Source organism: Syngnathus leptorhynchus, chromosome 16, assembly GCF_054491065.1.
Source record: "Syngnathus leptorhynchus isolate UIUO chromosome 16, UIUO_Slep, whole genome shotgun sequence".
In the NCBI taxonomy this organism is placed as follows: domain Eukaryota; kingdom Metazoa; phylum Chordata; class Actinopteri; order Syngnathiformes; family Syngnathidae; genus Syngnathus; species Syngnathus leptorhynchus.
Genome location: NC_141210.1, coordinates 4,181,305 through 4,203,349, shown reverse-complemented (window position 1 = coordinate 4,203,349; position 22,045 = coordinate 4,181,305). Strand labels below are relative to the sequence as shown.

Sequence of the window (22,045 nt, the reverse complement as noted above, 5' to 3'; positions counted from 1 at the left end):
TGTCCTACAGGTTTATAGGTCACGTTGATGGCGAAGGTTTCCAAATGATTTATCTTGGCCTCATTTTCCCCGCATATCACAAAAAGCTGTTATTTGAACAGGGGTGTGTAGACTTTTGTTCATTAAACATAACCTGTGAAATCAGGAGCTTTAACATTATTACTGCTGTTAGCGTTTAGCCTATTGCTTACTCACTCGCCGTCTCCAACTTGAGATTGATTAGTCTCCGATTGCCGTGGACTGATGTGCGGGAGAGTCAGCATAAAGCGCCACCGGTTTGGTCGCTACTTACCTTATGCACACCCATCATCTCCTCATAGTACGTCTGGGCCCGCCGCATCGGCCTTTCCTACAAACGCATCCAAACAGCCATTCGTCTTGGAAGGCTGTCTCTCCGATCTGAGTGATAAACTGCAGCAGAATTGCCCCGTTTGCAAAAAATAAAATAAATAAAAGACACAAGGACACTAGTTTTTCAATCTGTGCTGTCATCATTTTTAGACTGGAAACTGATGCGATGTTTCATTGGCTGGCTTTCTTCCGTTGTGCTTTTTGGGGAGGCATTTCCGTTTGTGTGATGTAAATTTGACTACTTTGGCATTATCAGATGGGTTGTTTTGTCTCCTCGCAGCTCACTGAGCAGAAACAGATTACAGAGGTTTTATATTGATACGCCTAATTAGTACCCTTCTCCATTGTCATCAACACATTTTTTTTTTTAACGCGTTACACGCTATTTTAGTTCGCTTTAGGGCAGCCTCTGCCCGACTTGCACTTCGTATATCGCTGAATAGTCAAACTTAAAAGTAAAACTTCTCACCCTTTGACGCCGCCTCGGGGAGAGTAATGGACACTTGGCAAGCTGTCATTCTCATGCAAGTCAACGGCCATTATACTTTCACTGACATGTTATTTATGTTAGCATTTCCTTTGAGGAATGTATTTACATGTGTAATTGATATTTAATTGGCATTGTTCTGACCATTTACTGTTCTGTGGTTATTATTACACATTTCCTTCTGTCTCAACACCCACAACAAATAAACAGTGGTGGAGTTATTCTTTCAAATGCAAATGCTCAACCATAAAATGATTATGAACCACTGTTTTGATTCATAAGATGTTGATCTGTGTTTTCCAAAGTAAGAACAGATGTTTGTAAATCAGATTGCTTCCATGGAGGACAACAGAAACTGGAGATTAACTGGTGAGGCTGAATTTGAAGATTTGAACAACTTTGAGTTAAGCACGGTCTGGAAACAATCACTTGATGATCAAAGTAGTTTATTTTACATGTTGTGACTTCAGCTTGTCCTCCACACTAATAATAAACATGTTATTACATCACTATCCACGAAATCTGATCTCAGTGATGCAGCTCCTACATTGTAATTCAAATTCAATGTTTTTGACATCAAGTTTTTCCTTTATTGGCCTGAATTGTGTTTAATGACTAACATATTGATGACGTCAGTGGCTAGCCATGCGTAACGCCTACCATGAGGGATTCATGGTTTTTCACCTGGACAAATATTTAACCCCCCCCCCCCCCCCTCTCTCTCTTGAGGGTCGCGTCACAAATATGTTACACGAACATATTCCACCTCCGTGAAGGTATAACGTGGCTAGTTGTCGGAGAAGCGGACTTTTTCGGCCACCCGTTAGCAAGCCGTGTCGTGTGGGTTGCAAGTGAGTGGAAGAAGCCGAGGTCGCCCTACAGCACCACCAGCGAGTAGAGCACATCCCACATAGTCGCGCGACACTCAGCAACAACAATGGCCAAGCGTAGTCAGTGGCGGTAGGAGCGCTGTCTTCTTCGCTCGCTCGTCGGAGTCCTCGATATTTTTTTTTTTGGACTCCGGGACGGAGAAAACTAAACCCGTTGAGAATCGCGCTCGTTTTTTGTTTTATTTGACTCGTTCCACAATGTTCGAGGCAAGCCCACACGGACCGTGCGTGTGTGTCCCCGCTGCTGCTTGTTGGCCGCTGGGTTGCAGCTACTAACCTAGCTGCTTTTCACTCGCTGCTTAGCTAACGTTTTTTAGCCCCCCCCCTCCTCGCGCGCCCCCCTGTTGTTTTCTTCAAACAACACGCCAATGTTTTAGAGTATTCGCGTGAACTGTTTTATGACAACAATACTTCCCAACTACCTTTTATTCGTTAAAGGAGCGTGTGTGTGTATGTTTGTCGCGGAAACTAGTTTGCGGGCTAGCTAACAGGCTAGCCATTTGTGTGTGTGTGTGTGCGTGTGTGTGTGTGTTCGCGCAAGGAAGGAAAACGGCGAGTTTCCTTTTTTAACAAAGTATGGATGACCAGACCAGGATGCTGACGGGTCTCACCGGACTTGGTGGACTACAGCCAGGCGACGTGGGCGACCCGGACTCGGTTCGGAAACAGCAGTCCCTCGGCCAGCCCCAACAAGACATCGGGGATATCCTACAGCAAATAATGGCCATCACCGACGAGAGCCTGGACGAAGCACAGGCCAGGTAAGAGCGAGCGGCCAAGAGCCATTTTCCATCACGTTGCTATTCTGCTCCGTAGCTCACATTTAGCCAACAATTCTTCTTAAAAAAATAACCATAATTATTTCTCATAATCAACTTTATAATACGCGATCGACCGCCAAGCACAACGCTCGCATTTTACTAGTGTTCCAAAAAAAAAAAAGGCAAGGCGGTTCTTTGTTACTTCTATTGTACCCGGTTGCTTTTGAGTTTGCAAACATATTTAATATCGAATAAGAAACAACCAGTAGTGCACGTCGACGGATTATTTAGTTTCTAGTTGTGAAAGTTTGAGCTTTCAAAACGAGACAATGGTTGTTGCACTGCTAATGATCTCCCAGCCACTTGGCTGCCACTTAAACTGCACTTGCATGGCTCATATAACTGCTTCATTACATTACAGCAGCAGTAGTAGTTAACATTTTAGGGCCTTTTATTAACCCCTGTATAAAACGCTAAAACCATTCCTCACACTTGAAGCGATCTGTCAGGTAAACATAGAGTTGTTGACATAAATCTGTTTTTTTTTTCCCTAATTCAAGGCAGTTCGTGCACAATCTCCCCCCCCCCCCCCCCCCCACTAAAGAAAGGTTCCAAAGCTGCACCACATTGCTGTTTATGCCTAATGAGATTTGTCTAATTGCACCCCAATGCGTCTGAATAGCGTTCTGCATCAATTGATAGTCGATGTCATTATCCGATGAAATGCAAATGAATGCAGGGATTACTCAATTGGCTCGCGTATCCAGTCAGGAGCTCCCCGTGATGACAGCAGCCATTCATTCATAGAACTCCTCACTTAATGCTCATATCACAGAAGCATTCCGGTGTTTGAATTATTCCTAGCGATCGGGGAAGAGGAGGGGGGAGGAATATATGCAAGGAACCCCGGCACTCATGTGCCATGTGGCCCGGGGAGCATAAGGTCAGCTTTCAGATAAAGCCCCGGTATCTCAACAATAGGAAGGCGTCCACTTGCAAGACCGTGGCCACAGTGTGATGTGTCATTAGCTAGTGATTTTCCACCCAACATTTGACCACCTGGTTCTCTTAATTAATTCACTCCCCTTTCACTCCCTCCCTCCCTGGTGTTCATCCTTTTCATTGTGTGCTGGGTGCAATCAATTCTCCTATAATGTGTACGCGAGTGCAGCTGTCCGCAAATCGAGTTTCTATTAATGAGGTGGTGTTGAAGGGGGGGGGGGCTGATGCGATGCTATATGGCCAAAGCACACACTTGGGCTTGTTTGTTTTTGTTACCTTTTTGAGAATCTAATCTGGGCCAATGCAGTTTTTGTTGTCGTCACGCTACCCCCCCCCCCCCCCACCCCTCTCCCCTCGTAAATATGTTCGCACCAGCGTGGATAGTGCAAATGATAGTGCTTTTCTCTTAAACAGGTACAATTACAGTGTAACAGGCTAAACAGGTTACAGATATACAGTATGTAAGTAAAGGTGTGTCGGGAGGTTTATAGGCGTATCTGTTGTCAGAACGCCTTTTGCTCTAATGTCCACTTTATGCACACTCGGGCCACTTGTGTCTGACACACACAGGGTGTAATGTGCAAACGATTTAATCAATAAAGGTAATTCCATTCCATTTTGATAAAATATTCATTTATTGAACAGTGGGTGCTTGCCCGAGGTAGGAGACCCTTCATCTGCGTGCTAATTGGACTCTCTCTCTCTCTCTCTCTTTTTTTTTTTTTTTAATATACTTATGGTGCAAAAACTTAAATGCAACCAGTCTCGACGAATAGTTTGCACAACCAGTTTTTTTTTTCCCTCCCGTGAAGAGGTTATGTTGCAGAGTCTGCTTAAACGTGGCTACAAAACTTTGCCGTGCAGTGGGGAAGTAGTCGTTAAGGGAGACAGATTACATTTTTTTATGTGGGTTGTTATGGCTCTAAGATCGAAACATTTTTGAAAGCTCAAAGTCCAGGTTTTGGACTGGGATAGTGTGAACGTTCCCTTACAAACAGTAAAACCTAGAGGGTGTACAAATGTAGTACATGCGTGTTAAAAGAGAACTCGAGTCAAAAATGTTGTTTAGTATATCTTCCATGCACCCCCACTTGTCAAAACCCCAAATTCTGATCATATAGAATATATAAAGAAATGTTTGGTTTGACTTCTGTTTGCTTTTAAATATTTTTTGTACAATTTTGAACTTTTCTATGCAGTGCATTTTTTTTTTCCATTTTCTTCCATTTATTCACTGTCACGATCCAAATGTCCATAATGTTACAGTGGCTTACAATAATATTAGGTCTAATTTTTAGGAATACAATATGTCTCGCTGTTGATGAACACGCTACATTATGCTAAAGTTGGCCATCATTTTGATATTTAAGTTTATGAGGTCCCATTTGGTGCAAAAAGTTTTCAGACCACTGACGTGCACTGTGTGTCAACAACACCGTGAATCGAAAAATATGCCACATGCAGCAGGTTTGTATGTCTGAAGGTGCACAGTTTGGTGCTGATCCAAATTAGGATTGTTCAGCTCTGTCGGAGGTCGCCCGTTACAAATGGCTTTGGTCCTTTTCCAAAGGCCACCCGGGAACGGTACGGTCGTCGTAATTCTTACCCTGGTCAAGTTTGTCCGTCCCACATCGGTCATGAAACAGAACACGTGATGCGACCGACACGCGCCCATGACACTCCTGTTGTGGGCGGGGGGGGGGGCGTGTTGAGATGGGGGGCGCTCAGGGCAGCGCAAGAACTTTGGTGCCCTTTCTGCACACCCTGCCTGCCCTGCGCCCTCATCCTCTTCCCCCCCCACCCGCCCCACCCCTCCTGTCGCCATATGTTTAGATGCTGGCCAGAAGATTCGCCGGCGCATTGGGGTGGATCAGACGACCCCACAGAGGGAGGGAGAGCAGGGGGGGGCACGGCAGGGGGTGGCCTGCCAGTCAACTTCCAGTACAGGTCAGTACAGGACCGCATGAGCACCTCCCTCTCCCCCTCCTGCTCATACCCTCCATTCTGATGGCAGCCCACCCCCCAACTCAAATCCAGCCGTGATAAGTTAAATGCCACGTTGACTCTGCAATAAATAATCGAATAACTCGATTCCCAAAAAAAGGGCAAAGCAAAGCCTCAGTCTCGAAAAATTCCAAAGTATAGAACGTGTGGATGGCGACCCCAAGTGGACAAAAGCACCTGCACCTCGAGCACGTTGTTTACTAACGCATCGAAATTTTTTGAGCTGATTAATCGTTTGGCCAATCGATAGCATGTTGTCGTAGTTGCTTGTTGCTGTAATACTTGAGTGGCTCAAACTAGTGCAGACAAATTCCTTGTGTGTTTGTCACATACAGTCGAGACGATTCCGATGATTCCAATTCTGAGAATACTCGATTCTAGAATTCTTCGGTAGCTGCAGCTATCGCTCGGCCTCAATTCCTCTCACATTGAGGGCAGGGTAACAAAGCGTATTATCTTTGTAGTCCCTTCTTGAATTCGCCTCGAGGCTTTCACAACTGGAATTGTTGTTGTGGTCAGGTGTAGCCCAAATCATAATCATTTGTGGTTGTCTGTTCTCATGGAAAATATCGTGTCATCCTTTTCAGTCCGCGCTCATCACATCCAAAGCCGTGCGCCCGCGTTTGCTTTTAGGCCTCATCCAAACACCAAACGTGGGGGGCTAAAACTTATTACCATCCCAAAGATGTTCTCTGAGCACCCGTTGTGATGTCATAATGCACTCGTGTTTGTTCTATCACGACCAGACGGTTGCCATTAACGTAAATGACACATCTCGCGCTACTTCAACAGTGATTGGATTTAATGAGATACATGGGGATAGATCTCATGAATCTGACGCCTGGCTGGAAGTCTTAATAATGGGAAATTAATTAGTCTCATCGAAAGGCGCCGCTCACTGTTGCTGTACAATGCTGCGATTTTCAATATAACTAACATGGCTAGTCAGAACAGACTTAGTTACAGAACACACGAGCAACTGGGCTCTGCAACTCATTAGCTCTCAGGCTATCGCCTCATCGTGCTAATCACCATAATGACATCATTGTTTTTTTTTTTTCCTCTTCACATTGAAGCGTCACATATATTTCCGATGTGACAGACAAAAGGCATTTCCCATCGAGAATGTCGTGGAGCCGCAGTTTTTGAAACACTTGGGTAGACTTGCGTGAGTTTTAAGAAGAGAAAGACGAGGTACAACTTGAGATGGTGGTTGGGGGATGATAATTTTTTTTTTTTTTTTTTTTTTTTTAACGCTTTCACCCCCCCTTTCTGATTTCCCTCTTCTCTCTCGTGCAGGAAGCATGCCCTTAACTGTCACAGAATGAAGCCAGCCCTGTTCAGTGTTCTCTGCGAGATCAAAGAGAAGACAGGTAAGTTTCGACTCGGCTCCTTCCCTTTTGATTCGGCGCGCCGCGCAAGTCGAAACCTCCGCTCTGTCGCGCCTTCCCTCCAATAATGGCTTCCTCGCATACGAGCCGCTTCCTTCCTGGCCTCGGCGTACTCGCAAATGATTGAGTGTTGATTGTATTCGTTTGGCCTCGGCGGTGTCCGTTCTCAGCAAAAATCACAACCCAATATCTGCTGACCACCTACCGCAATCGCTAAGGTATTGTTTTCAAATTAATATGATGAGGGTTGAAAAAAAGAAGAAGAAGAAGAAGAAGAAAAAAAAACCAAACCCTTGCATAATCTTGACAGAAAATTCACACACTGGTTGACAGCAGGCAGATATGAAAAGAATCCGCGGGGGTTATTGCTTCACACAGCCAGTCCATTATAGCTTCTCGACATGCTATTTTCCGACGAGCTCCTCGAACGTCTACGCTCGCCGCAGCATAATGCAATTATGCATCAGTAATAAATTGTTATGCATATCAATGCGGCGCCCTTAGCCAAACATAGCATGAAGTCAAAAGAAGGAAACTCTCTCTCCAACCATATCATCGGATCTCGTATCAACACGATGGCGATGGGAGGCTCCGTTTGAACACGTGCAATTATTTAGAGTTTAATCGCAGTTGCACAATTATTTGAAGCAAAAGCAGCTGGTTATCTACCCCCCCCCCCCCCCCCCCCCCCTCCACACACCCTTCTTGTTAGCTATTCCAGTCAGCTATCTGACAGATTTGAGTGCGGTTCAAAGGACGAAGGCTTAGGATGGCTGGCAGATTGATGGTTATGGTACTGTGAATGGGTGGGATTTTGAATCCCCCCCCACCACCACCACCTCATCCCCTTCTCTTTGCTTGCCTCTCACTCGCCGTGTATCTTCTCACCGAAAAAAAAAAAAATCCTCTCTCGTTCAAATACAATTTGAAAATGCTGCACCGCTGCCTGCCGTGGCCCTCTGTCAATAATGTATTATTGCTCTCCAGTGATTGGAGAAAAGTACAGGCTAGGCTTTGAGTGAGTGGGGCAGGGTATAGCGTTTCCCAGGCAACCACTGCTCTTATTTACCCTAATGCCATTCACTTTGATTTTCACATTTAGTCTCCCGGCCAACTAGAGAGAACGAGAGTTAGTACTCGTGGAGGCGAGCCGAGCGGGCTGCTCGTTAAAAGCCCGATTCTTCATAGTGAAGATGAATACGCTAACAATAAGATGGCGAAATATTTGCCTTTGCTGCTGGCCGTCTGCCACGCAAGCGTCATGGCTCCCCGCCGCACCGGGTTACCTGCTTTGCCATTTCTCTGCTCCCTCATAAGACCCCCTGCAGGCTCCATTATGTGCCGGCGGAATGGGAATTGACTTCTTTTCGCCGCTGCTTTCGGAAAAGCCAATCAGTAACCCTCGTGGATCTCCACGCGTTTGATGCGGTTCACCCCCCCCCAGCCACCCCAACCCATTGACATGCACTTGTCAGTGCATATACACACACTCTCTCTTGCACACATGCAGTACAAGCGCATTGAAGGAGGATAAAAGCAAAGTCGGTCTCTGGGTCTACTCCGACTGATTCTGTGTTGTCCTCTTCTCCTCAGCCTCACTCCCTTTCTTGAAAAAAAGAAGACTCGCTTTGAACTCGGGGGGGCTTTGATATGGTAATGTAATGGTGCCGTTGGAGGAGGGGAAGGAGGGCCGGTGGGGGAGGGGAGGTGAATTCCTCTGAGTGCTGCAGTTGGTTAGATTGTTTTCATTGTAAAGGAAATGTTCTGCGCAAATGCCAGCGCCCCCTTCTTGCTACGTCGACCTACCGGCACCCCCCCAAACCCCCACCCTCCCCACGCCCCGCCCTTCCCAAACCAACAAATTCAACATCTGCATGAAACGTGATACTCTTTAATAGTTGATTAAAACAAAACACTTTGAGGAAGAAAGTAAAAGAGATGGAGAATGATCAGAGTGAGGAGTTAGGGGCTCTGCTTCAACTCTTGTTCTCGTCTCGCACGCTCTCGTGGGGATTTACTGTAAAAATAGCTCACGCGTAGTGCAATGGGACAGCATATGCCAAAAAGCCCCCCACAAGCTAACACGGTTCCCCGTCAGAAGTTTTTCCGTTTAGTTTGGGCATCTTTTGGCCCGCTTTCTGTTTACCTTTCATGTTCTCCCTTTTGCCGTCCACGTAAACAACGGCAGCCTGTCACTCACTCCGTTCCGTCACAAGACTCGAGTTCCTTTTATTGTTGCCAATTTATTTATCACGGCTGCAACGTTTTGAGTGTGCAACACTGCACCTTGGAGACAATCAAAAAGTAGTGAAGACTTGGGGAGGGTAAATAGTTTTATAAAAATGCCGGATCAGAGTGTGGGTCTTGGTAGAAAATCAGTAGCTTGTTTGAAATTTTTAAACAAGAGCGTTAAAGCAGTCTATTTAACCAGGTATATAGTATTAGTGCAATACTTTATGTAAATAATCCTTATCTAGCTAATAGCGCCTCACGCCCCCCCCCCCCCCCCCCCCCCAAGTAGCGTTAGCAATCGCAGTCCTCGTCCAGTGCATCACAATACACGACATTTTCAACCGACAAATGGCCTCAATTACATGTTAATGCAATTGCAACATACTTGAAGTTGTAAAAAAAAAAAAAAAAAAAAAAAAAAACACACACAAAACAGGCTGTTAATGAAGCCAGCCGTTTATTCGCAACCGCCGTCGTCATTAGTGGCTTAATTAGATGAAAGCGACTTTTAAGGCGTCTAGTAAGTCAACAAAAAATATGTACGTTGCAACGATATGGTGGATATTTGTTGTCCAGAAAATAAAATCACAAAGGGTTAAATGTATTTATTTTCAAATCCAACCTGATTTTACTGCTCGTGCTATTAATTTCATTGAACTGCGCACATGAAGCTTTGTGGATTGCGGGCCTCATTAAAGCATCTTAATTATTACAAGTTTTAAAGAGCCCAATTTAGAAAAGCTATCAAATTTTATTGTTGTTCCCAAACCTATGGGCTAGCTACTATTATTGTATTTTTATGAAGCTTGATAGCAACGCTAACTCCGGATCCTCACATGGCCACCTTTTAATTATTTCCTGAAACCTCTCGATTTATATTAATGCAATGCAGCGGAGCAGGATTATCTCATTGCTTTTTTGAGGGATCTCACTTGTGATGCGTGGTGTCCTGTCACTCAGCCTGCCCCCCCCCTCCCTGCCACCACCCCCTTTCCTCTCCCCCAGAAGAGAATGGAAAAAAGATGGTGTTGGTGGTGGATGGGCGGGGGGAGGGGGCTTGTGCAGGAGTGATACAAGGAGATTGATGAGGCAGTAAGAGCAGGAGTAATTACTCGATGTCCATTTCCCAAGCCAGATTGGCAGACGGCTAATATCACACAGACCCCTGGCCCTGACAGACGCATCGCCAACCCCGCCCCCCAGCCCCCAAAACCTCAACCCCCCCCCCCCCCAAGTTAGGCACCTCAACCTTCAGCCCGGGCCTAATGGTGTGTGGGCCAGCTGACTTCCCCATGTGGCGTTATTCCTACAGGAACTGGACGCCTGTTTACTGACAAGACTGTCTGGAGTTGCAGGATGAGAGACACCTTAGTGCAATATATCAGTGTCATAAATATGATTTTGTCATGTTTTGTCACTCCGGTTGTAACCTGACGAACTCGGAAATTGACCCTCGCGAATCCAACTAATTTGTGCAAGGGAAAAACTGTGACACCCAGTGTTGTCATCTGTAAACACCAGTATGAAGTGCACCATTATTTTTGATTTATTTTTAATTAATCCACAAAAACCGGGGGTGAATATACAAAAGGCTCTCGACTCAATTCATCCACTCAACTTGGGTGTTTGCGCTACAGAGACTCTCCACACTGTGCTTTTTATCCACAGGTAGTATGTACATATTTCTGCCATTGGGCTGAACCAAAAATCGGCTAAGAGAGCGAGTTATTTTAAATTCTCAAGAATGATCAATAATTTGTCAAAATAACAGATCCACGTGGGGACTGACCAATTTGTGGGAAAATACATTACGCAAAATGAGACAAGGGAGGTTTCTGTTATGATTTGATGTGCAATTGACTACTCTGATACATTTGTTTCCAGTCTCAAGAAATATTATGCGACCTGTCAGTACTGGGTCAGCATCGCCCATACAGTGAACTCCGACCTCTTCATCTCTGGTCTTGCTCCTCTCACACCGCTTTTAAAAGGCTTGCTCCTCTAAGACTCGGTCCCTTTTAATCAAAGACATGTAAATATGTTCCCAGCTGGATTGCGCTAGGTTGGTGGCAGAGGGGTGGGAGAGCGTCAGATCCTAGCTCTTAATCCTGACTAATTAAGGATTAATTATAATTGATGGGCGCCTTCCACCCCTCTGCAATTGTTCACATGGCTATCTCAGAGTGTTTTACACGGCGTCATAAATGCAGGGATTGGCAGTGATATAGTGGTTATAGTGGGTGCCGTAAACCTACTTTTACACAAAGTTTATTTAAGTCTTCTGTGCGGGGGGGGGGGGAAAGAAAATTCATCTCATCGTTACAGCGCTCTATTTGATTACATTTATCCAAACAAAGCAGGTGGAAATTTACGCCAATGTGTTGATTTTGTGGGGGGGGGGGGGGCGATTTTACACCTGTATTAATTCATTTAACACCTTCCTGCCATTTTGTTTTTGTGGAACACAGCAACTGCCCCCCCCCCCCCCCCTCCCCCTTTTTTTTTTTAAACGCATCAAATCCATTTAGAATTTTGCCGTCTGTAACAGATTTAACTCCTGTGGGTTAGTTTGAACTTGCACTTAAACAGCCTTTTGCAAAACAACGGCTGCGATGGTATTTTGACCAAGCATAAATACAATTAGCCCGGCGGCTTTATTCCTCCGAGGTATATCAACCGGTGTAGGCTAAACATGTCGCCTCAGCTCCGTGACACCATCTGACTGTGTCATAATGCTTGTTCACGTGTTATAAATGAGGAGCGGCGGTCTGATCTATCGCTTAATTGCGGCATCATTTGCATAACAGTGCAAATTAACGACCTCTCAAATGAGCGTTCATTTTTCACAAAGTCTTTAGGAGCTCCTTAAGAGTCTGCGCTAATGAGCACAGGAGGCAGCTGGCCTGATGAGAGTCGACTGGGGGGGGGGGAAGAGGCGAGCCGCGCCGTTGCCGCTTTGCTTTTACGCCTTCTTCATCCTCCTCCTCTTCCTCTCGTGACATTTCACAAACCCGTGCTTTTCATCTTTCCCCGAGCACAACGGCGCCGGACTTGATATTACACCGGAGACCGACTCTTTGGAATCCTCGTTGCTTTTATTGTTGATTAATCACGTTTGGCAGCAAAAAAATAAATAAAAATGGAGTGCGCTGCCCGCCCGAAACCAGAAGATGCGCTGCCGATTCCAAGCGACACCAGAATGACGTGACGTCAGCTATGGGGAATTGATCAGGCCAAAAAAAAATTAATAATAATACAGAAAAAAAAAATCATTAAAATGGTCATCTGCGCGCCACTTTTTTTGCGATCACACAAAATATGCAAATGAATAATTAAGACACAGCAAAGCCTCCATTACCTGACAACACTAATTGATCTATCCCTCATTAGTGTTAAGTGCGCTCCCGAGCTGGTGTGTTTGTTTGTGCTCGGGTGAGACGGTGTTTGTGTATGACCATTCAAGGTGGGGGAGTTGCGGGGGGACTTGCGTCATCGCTCTGGCATCCAATTCTCTCCCTTTTAGTTAATTAAGTGCTGATTAATGATGTGCTGGACCTGAAGTGTCGCCCAAGGTGTGAGTTGTCCAATTCCACACCTTAATCAGACCACATCGTGTTTACTATGTATATATATATATTTGTGCGTCGGTAGTGGAGTGGAGGGCTGCGTGCAACAGGACTCCGGTGAGCTCCCCAAACAGATGCTGATTAGTGTGAGCTGCTTAAAGTAGCAATGAACATATGGATTGTGCTCATTAAGTTGACTGTACTCCTCCCCCCCCCTACCTTATTTGATACAGAAAAGAAAGAGGGGGGGCAGGTCGAGGCTGTAACATTGCTGGAATGTTGACATCACAACATTTTCATCGACTTAAAGCCCATTAAGGAAACATCTCATTTGTAATGCAGGCTCTTTAGTGTTGATGTCAGACAGCGTCCTCGTCAACGTCCCCCGCCTTTCTTTTAACCTTCCTACGTACTAGCATCACAATATCTTGATTATTATTTGATTTCATCAATTACGATGAGCATCGTGTGTACATAAATAGCACCTGTGACAGTCTAGCACCTTGTAAGGTAAATCTGCGTCGTCTTTTTCTGTCCGTTATTTTTATTCTTATTGTTATTATTGTGGAGAAAAAAAAAATCCATGTCCCAGTTCTTTTTATCTGTGTAATGAAAGGATAACTGATGTATTCACACTCCCATCTTTTCTCCCTCGCTGGCATGCCTCGACTCTAGATTCTTTATATTTCTGTAACCGCTCGGTGTCTCTTCCCCGCTTTGCACAAACACACACACACACACGCACACACACACACACACACACACACACACACACACACACATGGGCGCGCGCAGACGCACATCTTCTCCTGTGACTCCTTTTTGCAATTCTCCTTGGTTCTCCTTCCACCCTCCCCTCTCTCCTCACCTTTCCCCCCCCACACACACACACTCTTCCTCCCCTTCCCCTATCCTTCTCTCCCGCTCCCTTGCTCTCTCCCAGTGAAAGGCTGAGAATACCCAAGGGAGCTGATGCAATTAAAATGCTAATCCTGTCTGTCTACAGAGAGAGGGAGAAGGGGGGGGGGGGCTGACAGCATGAGGGATTGCGGCTCACATGGAGAACTCGACTGAAATGGAGAACAGAGGGGGGGGGGGGGTGAGAGAGAGAGAGAGAGAGAGAGAGAAGGGGTGCGCTGAAAGGGAGAGGGGGGAAGGGATGCGTGTTGGTGGGGGGAGACGGAGTGAAAAAGGGGATGCTAGCGAGGGGGAAAGACAGACAAGGATAAAGCTTGTGCTGTGAGCTGAGCAATGATATACTGACTGCGTTTAAGTCTTATCTGCCCGCGCCTGGGCGTGCGTGGACGGCATTACGCTTAATGTACATCACGCCGCAGCGTCGCTCGGGCTCTTCGCCCCTTTACTTCCGACCACGCTCCCTCCGCTGTTGTGTCTGCACAGCTCAGCGGCTGGCTCGCAGGAATGAGAATGATTATGTATGCAGCCAAAGCCCAGCTGGATAGCTTGAATATTTCATAGTATATGTTACTCGCTCCATCTCCCGGTGCCACGGCGAGGGTGTGCAAAAGTACTGTAGGCCCTCTCGCGTCTTATCCGAGTAAGGCGAATTTAAGCAGCGCCGCTTCTCATTAAGTCGGCCCGTCGCCGAGCCGCTTGAGCAAAACAGCTTTTTTTTTGCCGCCCTTTTGATGTCATTTTTCACGGTGTTTGCGGTGGGTGTGAGAAGGTGCGATAGCGACAAGCGGCGGGGGGGAAAAAAAAGGATGGAATCGTTTTTTTTTTTTTTTTGGAAGATAAAACGAACTTACCTCATTTCCACGGCTTTACACACAATCCCGACTTGGGCCGGCGTCTGCTATAATACCGCTAGACCACTAGACTGTGCTTGAGAGCAATCGTGGGTAATCACGGCTTAATTAGAGTAATTAGGGGAATGTAAGGGCATTAGGCTACAGCTGGGGGGCATAATGAGGTAGGAAGGGGGTCGGCCGGCGGGGGGGCAAAATTGTGAGAAGCTTCTTCAGTTGCCCTCCGTACTGTACGTCAGCTTTGTGACTCCCTTGAATGCACAGGCCTCTTGACCCCAACTCGTTTTATACCAGCACCTAAAACTCGTGCGTCTACAAAACCTCAAAGAAATGTCATTATCAAACCAGGTCCAAAAATATGTCACATTGTTCAATTTGCTTGACATTTTTTGGCTAAGTAGTAGAGAGCCTGCTGGTGAATGACTGCAAGGGAAGGGAGGAAAAAAGTGGAGGGAAAATGATGGGCGAATCAGGGTCATTAGTTCAGGCGGCAGGGTCTGCTGCATTCCTGAGTCCTAAGATGGGGGAGCAGCAGAGCAGGAATGCGCCTTGGAAAGAGAAGAGACCGAAGCAGAGGGGAAGAAACAGGCAAGAAGGAACAAGAAAAGGGAGGGGGAAAAAAAGGGGGAGGGAGGGAGGGAGTTGGAAGCTTTGCTACAAATGGTGGAACACTCATTTATCAAACGAAGGTTGGAGGAAAAAAAACTCAACTCATCTGCTCGCTCTGTGGCATCTGGAATGTAAAAGCCAACTTTTTTTTCTTTTCTTTTTCTTTTCCACATTCGTTAGCACAACAACCACACGCTCTGCTCTGTAGCCGCTAACCTGTTTTTCTCTCCCGCTTTGAAACGTCCCCACAATGACTCACAAGAGCGTTGTTCAAAAGTCACACAAAAGCCCAGACGCTCCCAACGACCGAGTTTGTGCACCTTGAACTAACTAGCGGAATCCGTGAGGACCAACCCAGTTTCCTGCAGGATTAACTGTGTCATCCATATTGTAGGCGCGTTTAAAACAAACAACCTGGATTCGGTCTCCTGTAAAAAAAACAAAAAAAACCAAAACTATTTTGGTGAGTTCTGTCTTGAGCACTTAAAAAAAGACATAACACTTTACAGTTTAATCTAAGCTAATCATAGGATTTCATGATGTTGAAACGCGTTTGTGAATTGACGTGAAATGCTGTTGCCGTGGCAACGCGTTGTTTGCCCAGAAAACAACTACAAATGGCTCAGTAGCATCAGTCTACAAATTTTAGCCCCCAGTCATGCATTTAAAAAAAAAATAAATAAAATCTGTGAAAAATGACAATCAATTTCATCTTTACAAATTATTAGCTTGCAAGTATCCTCAAGTAAACTCAAAGGCAACGTTTCCATGGTATTAGTCATCCTGAGAGAGCAGAGACACTCTCTCTCTCTCTCTCTCTCTCTCTCTCTCTCTCTCTCTCTCTCTCTCTCTCTCTCTCTCTCTCGCTCTCGCTCTCGCTCTCGCTCTCGCTCTCTCGCTCTCTCTCGCTCTCTCTCTCTCTCTCTCTCTAAGACGTGGACTATTTCTCTTTACCTTTCCAGAAACGTGAAAGATTTAAAATCGACAAAAAAGGCGGCAAAGTAAAAGATACTTGTCTGCGCCAGAAAGTTTCCTCCAACAGAGTGTTATCTGGAGGTTTGTGTATGTGCGAAAGAGAGAGATGAGAGCGGGGCTGTGGGCTGACAGAGGTCCCGCTATAATACAGTGGTGGAGAGCAGCCACTGATAACTATACTTATGGCCACTGGGGCTCGTAGTGACAGCACATGCACTCCCATTACTGGTCCCATGCCTCATGCCCTTATCTCTGGCAACCTGCCACCGAGGGACCACACTGCCCTCTACTGCGCATCCCGAGCACAAGTTGGGGGCTCATTGGCAATTCAGTCGGCGACCGCTCGGGGGTGGGGGGGGGAGCCGACCCGACAGGGGTTGACAGAGCGCTTGGAATTTGTGGCTTCGAGGTATAACCTAACAAGATTTTTTTTTTTTGTCTCCATCCAGTTCTGAGTATACGAGGCGTGCAGGAGGAAGACCCCCCAGACCCGCAGATCATGCGTCTGGACAACATGCTGCTGGCGGAAGGCGTGTCCGGGCCGGAGAAAGGAGGCGGGTCGGCGGCGGCGGCCGCTGCGGCGGCGGCAGCGGGAGGCTCGCCTACCGACAGCAGCATCGAACACTCTGACTACAGAGCCAAACTGGCCCAGATTCGTCAGATATATCACTCGGAGCTGGAGAAATATGAGCAGGTGTGCTCCTCGGGCCACTTGGAAATCATTTGGAAAGCTGTCAGTCACGTTAAAGACACGGTTCCATTTTGCATCCAATGTTTGTACGAATTTTTTTTTTTCTCCAGTACTCCACACACCCAAATTGATATTTGGTTCGTACCACAAAGAAAATGGACGGCTGGATTTTAGGTCTCAAAATCTCCCCAAATGTTGTGGTTCTATTTAGCCCGTGAAAGTTCTTAGCCGTACTTTTTTCCATGACAAGCGGATTATCCAGTCAGAAAGAGTTAGGGAGCCGAAACGGTCTCTTCATATCCAGCGAGTCTTTCCGTAGCACCTGACAGCTTTCTTTATCTCAGCGGTAGCTTTCAAGACGTGTCTCGGCTCTCTCGGCAGGCGTGCAGCGAGTTCACCAACCATGTAATGAACCTGCTGAGAGAGCAGTCTCGAACACGGCCCATCTCGCCCAAGGAGATCGAGCGCATGGTGGCCATCATCCACCGCAAGTTCAGCTCCATCCAGATGCAGCTCAAGCAGAGCACCTGCGAGGCCGTCATGATTCTGCGCTCGCGCTTCCTCGACGCCAGGTTTGACCCCCCCCCCCATGTCGATTTGCGTGTCTAATTGTTAAGAATACTCTGATAGGTGGAGGGTTTTTTTTTTTGCTCGCCAAGTAGCATTCCGAGCATGTCGCTGATTGTTTCCTCTCTCCACATCAGACGCAAGAGGCGCAACTTCAACAAGCAAGCGACAGAGGTGCTCAACGAGTATTTCTACTCCCACTTGTCTAACCCTTACCCTAGTGAGGAGGCAAAGGAGGAGTTGGCCAAAAAATGTGGGATCACCGTGTCTCAGGTAATAGAATGTTTTTGGGGTTTTTTTTGCCAAATGACGATAATCCAATACGATAATATTCTGATGACAGATTATCCACCTGATTAATAAAAAAAAAAAATAATCTGTTGTGAATAAAATATTTTATTTTCTGGTGCTCTTTTGGTTTTGTGACCGCCATTGATTGTCCGTCTGTCCCCAGGTCTCTAATTGGTTCGGCAACAAGAGAATACGTTACAAGAAGAACATCGGCAAGTTCCAGGAGGAAGCCAACCTCTACGCAGTCAAGACAGCAGTGGACGCCGCCAACGTGTCGGCGCAAGCCAGCCAGGCCAATTCGCCGGCGACGCCCAACTCAGGTAACCCGAGTGACCATTTCGAGAAATTGCCGATGCAGCATTCCGGATGGGCTTCGGATCCTCTTCGGCAATGTGCTTCTCAAACTTCCAAAATGCGTAGCCCTCCCAGCGTCACGGCAATGGCCAACATTAGTCGGCCACAAGTATCGAAGCATCCCCCCTTCTAATTTTATCCAAATGCTACGTCATCTTTTCTGCCCTGGAACTACCAAGCGTGGCGTCTTCTTCACGTCGGGGTTATGCGGTTTGTCTCACGCAGGCGACAGCTACATTGGGCTGCGATTGCTCAACGGGGAGGGCATCGGCGCGGCACCCTCTCTCCAGCCGCAGGTACGCACTGAGGACGGCTGCGCCCGCCGACCTCACTGCCAGGGATAGCTTTCCTTTAGCGTAGCTTCCTTTTTGACCCTTGACCTCTCCTCCCCAGTCCCGATTCATCCTGAGAAAGTCCATGCAAGGCGCACTGGGGCGTTAGTAGAATAATTGCAGGATCCAATCCTTGAGTCATGTGAGCGTGTGTCCCCCCCCGCCCCCCCTCCTGAATACTGAGCGATTGTCAGCTTCCACCCTCGGGTGCAAATAGACGATCCACACTTCCTGCCTTCATTGATCCCGCCACGCTCCTAGACATCCCTCTTCTTGTTTTGTCCAGATACACTTGAAAAGAAAAAGTACGTGAGCATAAAATGTCATCAGTCACGACAATAGACGGGACATGAATGTGATAAAAACGAGTAGTTTGAACCAAATTCTCATTTTCTGCGGCACACTCGATCCCATCTTGATTTCATCGAACTCGTTTTTTTTTTTCCCCTGTTGTGACTTCAACAAAAATCAAATGACATTTTATGACCAATTACGGCAGACCTCCAGGTAACTCCAAAAATTCAGATACTTTTTCTCGCGAGTGTACGTTGAGCCGCGCAAACAGATCACAACTTACGCCAGTGAGCTTTTTGTACCGAGCGTCTCTCTGGCTTTTCTTTTGCCGTCTGTCTTTCCACGACAAGCAACTCCAAAGTGTACTCGTCATGTTAGTTATGATTAAGATGAAGCGGAACGTTCAGTGGTCAACAAGACAGGCTGGCGATGACTACAAGATTGCGGACACTCACTCGGCCATGTTGTTGTCTGCTTGTGGCGTTTGGAAATAATGACTTTGTGTAGTTGCTGTGACTGACTGTGTGTGTGTGTGTGTGTGTGTGTGTGTGTGTGTGTGTGTGTGTGTGTGTGTGTGTGTGTGTGTGTGTGTGTGTGTGTGTGTGTGTGTGTGTGTGTGTGTGTGTGTGTGTGTGTGTGTGTGTGTGTGTGTGTGTGTGTGTGTGTGTGTGTGTGTGTGTGTGTGTTTGTGTGTTTGTGTGTGTGTGTGTGTTGACAGGTGGATACCCTGCACCGTGCTACACACCTGACGGGCGGCTATGAGGAGCTGTCAGGTAGCGGCCTCTACACCCCTCATCGCCTGGATGTGAGTAACTCATTAGCACACATCACCATCGTCGTTTTCCGTCAAGGTCCTCTTTTTTTTTTTTTTTTTTTTCCCCTCTCTTTTTAAACATTTGAAGCAGTTGTCTTCATAAAAAGTCTCTTTGGGCAAAATTCACAAAGGATCACACTTGTCACTCTGCGTAATCAATAAGGCCGTGATCATTCATGAAATGAATATGAAGCGCATTTTTTTTTTTTTTTTTTGCTGTTCCAGGCTAACAGCTGGCAGGACTCAACCGACCCCCCCTCCGTCACCTCCCCTCCCGGCGCTCCCGGCAGCGTCCACTCCGACACCTCCAACTGATCCAAGTAGCATCCGCCTTCCGTCGTTAACGCCGTTTCCACTCGAGAGGGGGGGGGGGCGGTGGGGCCACCCCCCCACACTCCCACCCACCGCCATCTTGGACTCAACGGGATCATGTCATGAACACAACACCACTGTGCTGGAACGCAGGACAGCAACGCAACTCTGGACTCCTCTCCCCCTACCCCGCCCCCACACTTGATGTCCACACGTACACGTGTATCTGCTCGTTATCTTAACACACGCTCACACTTCACACGTGGCTTCGTTCGATTGGTCGCCCCAGCAGGGTCATACCAAAACGCCGCCGCCCGGCTCGTCATCGGTATCACCGTGTCGCACTGTTAGCATCCTTGTTATGAGCGTGGCTAACTGTGGCTAACCGGTTAGCAGACCAAGAAGAAGAGGGGATGGAACTAATCCCACTTTTTTTTTAGGTCACCAAATTCGACAATTTTTTTTTTTTCTGTCCGCTAGTTTCTCTGATTGTAGGTCATTTTTTTGTGCGTGTTTTGTTTTTAAGAATCCACCAGCCGCCACCAAAAATAAAACACGCTGCCAATAGCGCATCAGAGAAGGCAAGGGAGGAGGGGGCTCGTGACAGCGAGGGCGACCATTCGGATTTTAGTAAAACTCGTCTTCCATGCATGTTAGGACTCGTTCAGCCCCACCCCCCCCCACCCCTCACTTTTTACCTTAGTTTTTAATTACGATAAATGGAGGGGGAAAATAAATTAAAAGGGTATAAATATTATAGTCTGACCAAAAAATACAAACAAAAAAGAAACGAGCGTCGCGTGCTGTTTGGATAGTTGTGTGTCGTCATGGCGACGCGCACGACGACCACCTGTTGTACCAAAACCAAAAATACCACAGTCAGTAATCATGATAATGGTGATGATGCCACCTACTATTTTTGTGTGTCTTGTTGTATTTTATTTTTTGGGGGTGTGGGGGGCTGGAAACATTTCTATTTTTACTGTTTACAAATATGGACTTCCCTGTGTTGCCATTTTTTTTTTCTTGGCTAATCTGCTGAGGGCTCCACTAGCTCTCTCGCCCTTGTTACCAAAAAAAAAAGAAAAAGGAAACCACTTTTTTGCCATTTTTTTTAAACACAAGTTTTAAACGTCAAGTTAAGTCGTCTTGTTATGAAGACAGGAATGTCCTTAACTCATTCACTGCCAGCCGGTAAAAAACAAAACAAAAAAACAACAGTGATCTTTTTCAGTTGACCAATATAGACGTGAATGGGTTAAAGAAAAACAAAAACTTGGCCTAAATGTCCGATGTAATGTCCCAGTAATTACTTTTGTTAGTTCTAATACACCAAAATGTGATCAAGCCCCTCCCTCCATCCTGCCTGACCCCCCCCCCCTCTCTTTTTCTACCTGTGTAATGGATGTCACTGTACAGTTTGTGTAATGTTTCACTCTTTCTTTTATATACTCGACCTTGGTTCAATGCTAATTATTATTTGGCATTTTTGTCCCCCCCACCCCACGATACCCATCCCCCGGCTGATTCCCGACACACACGACTCACTATATAACTCTGTATCAACATTATTTTTTATTATTGTTATTATTTAGGCTTTTTGTTACATAACCGGGTGGAAATGTGGGGTTTACTGCTCGGGACATTTGATGCTGTGGAAATTGACGGGTCCCATGAATCTTTCATGAAAATGATGAGGGAAAAAAGAATTGCCTCCACAGTATCAAATGTCCCCCCCAAAAAGCCCTTTTGATTATTTTATTTTTTTTCCTCTTAGTATATTTGTATCGCCTCTCTTTCCCTTGTATTTAGCCCTCTCTCTACCTCTGTCTTTCCATCTCTGTTGTATATATAACCCCCCCCCCAAATGCCCCCAACCCCACCGCTGTTTTCAGACCCACGCGTCTGTCTGAACTCCTTTTATACCTCAACTTTAGAATTGTTCTAGAAAGAAAGAGTTAAAGGAAGAATGACAAATTGTAGTGTTCTTATTAGAAACTTAATAAAAAAAACAATTTAGTGTGATTTTTTTTTCTTTTCCTTTCTTCCAGTATTTTATTTCAAATTTTAGGAGTGCTTCATTTTATAAGTTGTCACAAAATGCTCTTGTGATAGTCAAATGTAATAAAAAAGAGAGATTGCACCATCTTCTGAATCATGTCAGTCTTATAACATGAAATCTCCCGCGACCCCCCGTGGCGACAAATAGTATAGAAAATGGATGAATGGATATATACATAAAAACACTCAAGATGACCACAAGAGGGCGACACCGTATCGCCTGAATACGTTATATGGCCCTGATAAAATAGTCGACACCTTTTGGTTCCTTGTGTGAAGTGTACACTTAGTA

General features: G+C 46.2%; 1 protein-coding gene across 4 annotated transcripts; it reads left to right on the top strand.

The window, feature by feature from the left end:
- The first annotated feature begins 1,557 nt into the window (after positions 1–1,557).
- On the top strand, positions 1,558–21,840 carry pbx4 (pre-B-cell leukemia transcription factor 4). 4 transcript variants are annotated; one of them, XM_085933433.1, is made up of 10 exons: positions 1,558–1,689; positions 2,317–2,489; positions 5,325–5,438; positions 6,795–6,868; positions 16,487–16,731; positions 17,110–17,300; positions 17,433–17,568; positions 17,750–17,906; positions 19,285–19,371; positions 19,606–21,840. In XM_085933433.1, exons 2-9 carry the CDS (start codon positions 2,323–2,325, stop codon positions 19,326–19,328), a joined length of 1,128 nt encoding a protein of 375 aa, XP_085789559.1. In that variant the 5' UTR covers positions 1,558–1,689; positions 2,317–2,322; the 3' UTR covers positions 19,329–19,371; positions 19,606–21,840. The 4 variants fall into 4 exon arrangements, with proteins under 4 accessions (XP_085789559.1, XP_085789558.1, XP_085789560.1 ...); XM_085933432.1 differs by having other exon boundaries at positions 1,564–1,689; positions 2,270–2,489; XM_085933434.1 differs by lacking the exon at positions 1,558–1,689 and adding an exon at positions 18,166–18,236 and having other exon boundaries at positions 1,700–2,489.
- The last annotated feature ends 205 nt before the right edge of the window (positions 21,841–22,045 follow it).

What these genes read in the sequence shown, in the direction of transcription:
- pbx4 (XM_085933434.1), top strand. Translation starts at nt 2,305, where the DNA reads ATGGATGACCAGACCAGGATGCTGACGGGTCTCACCGGACTTGGTGGA. An exon ending in GTGGGATCACCGTGTCTCAG is followed by an intron (nt 17,569 to 17,749) that starts GTAATAGAATGT and finishes GTCTGTCCCCAG; the next exon opens with GTCTCTAATTGGTTCGGCAA. An exon ending in ACACCCCTCATCGCCTGGAT is followed by an intron (nt 19,372 to 19,605) that starts GTGAGTAACTCA and finishes TTGCTGTTCCAG; the next exon opens with GCTAACAGCTGGCAGGACTC.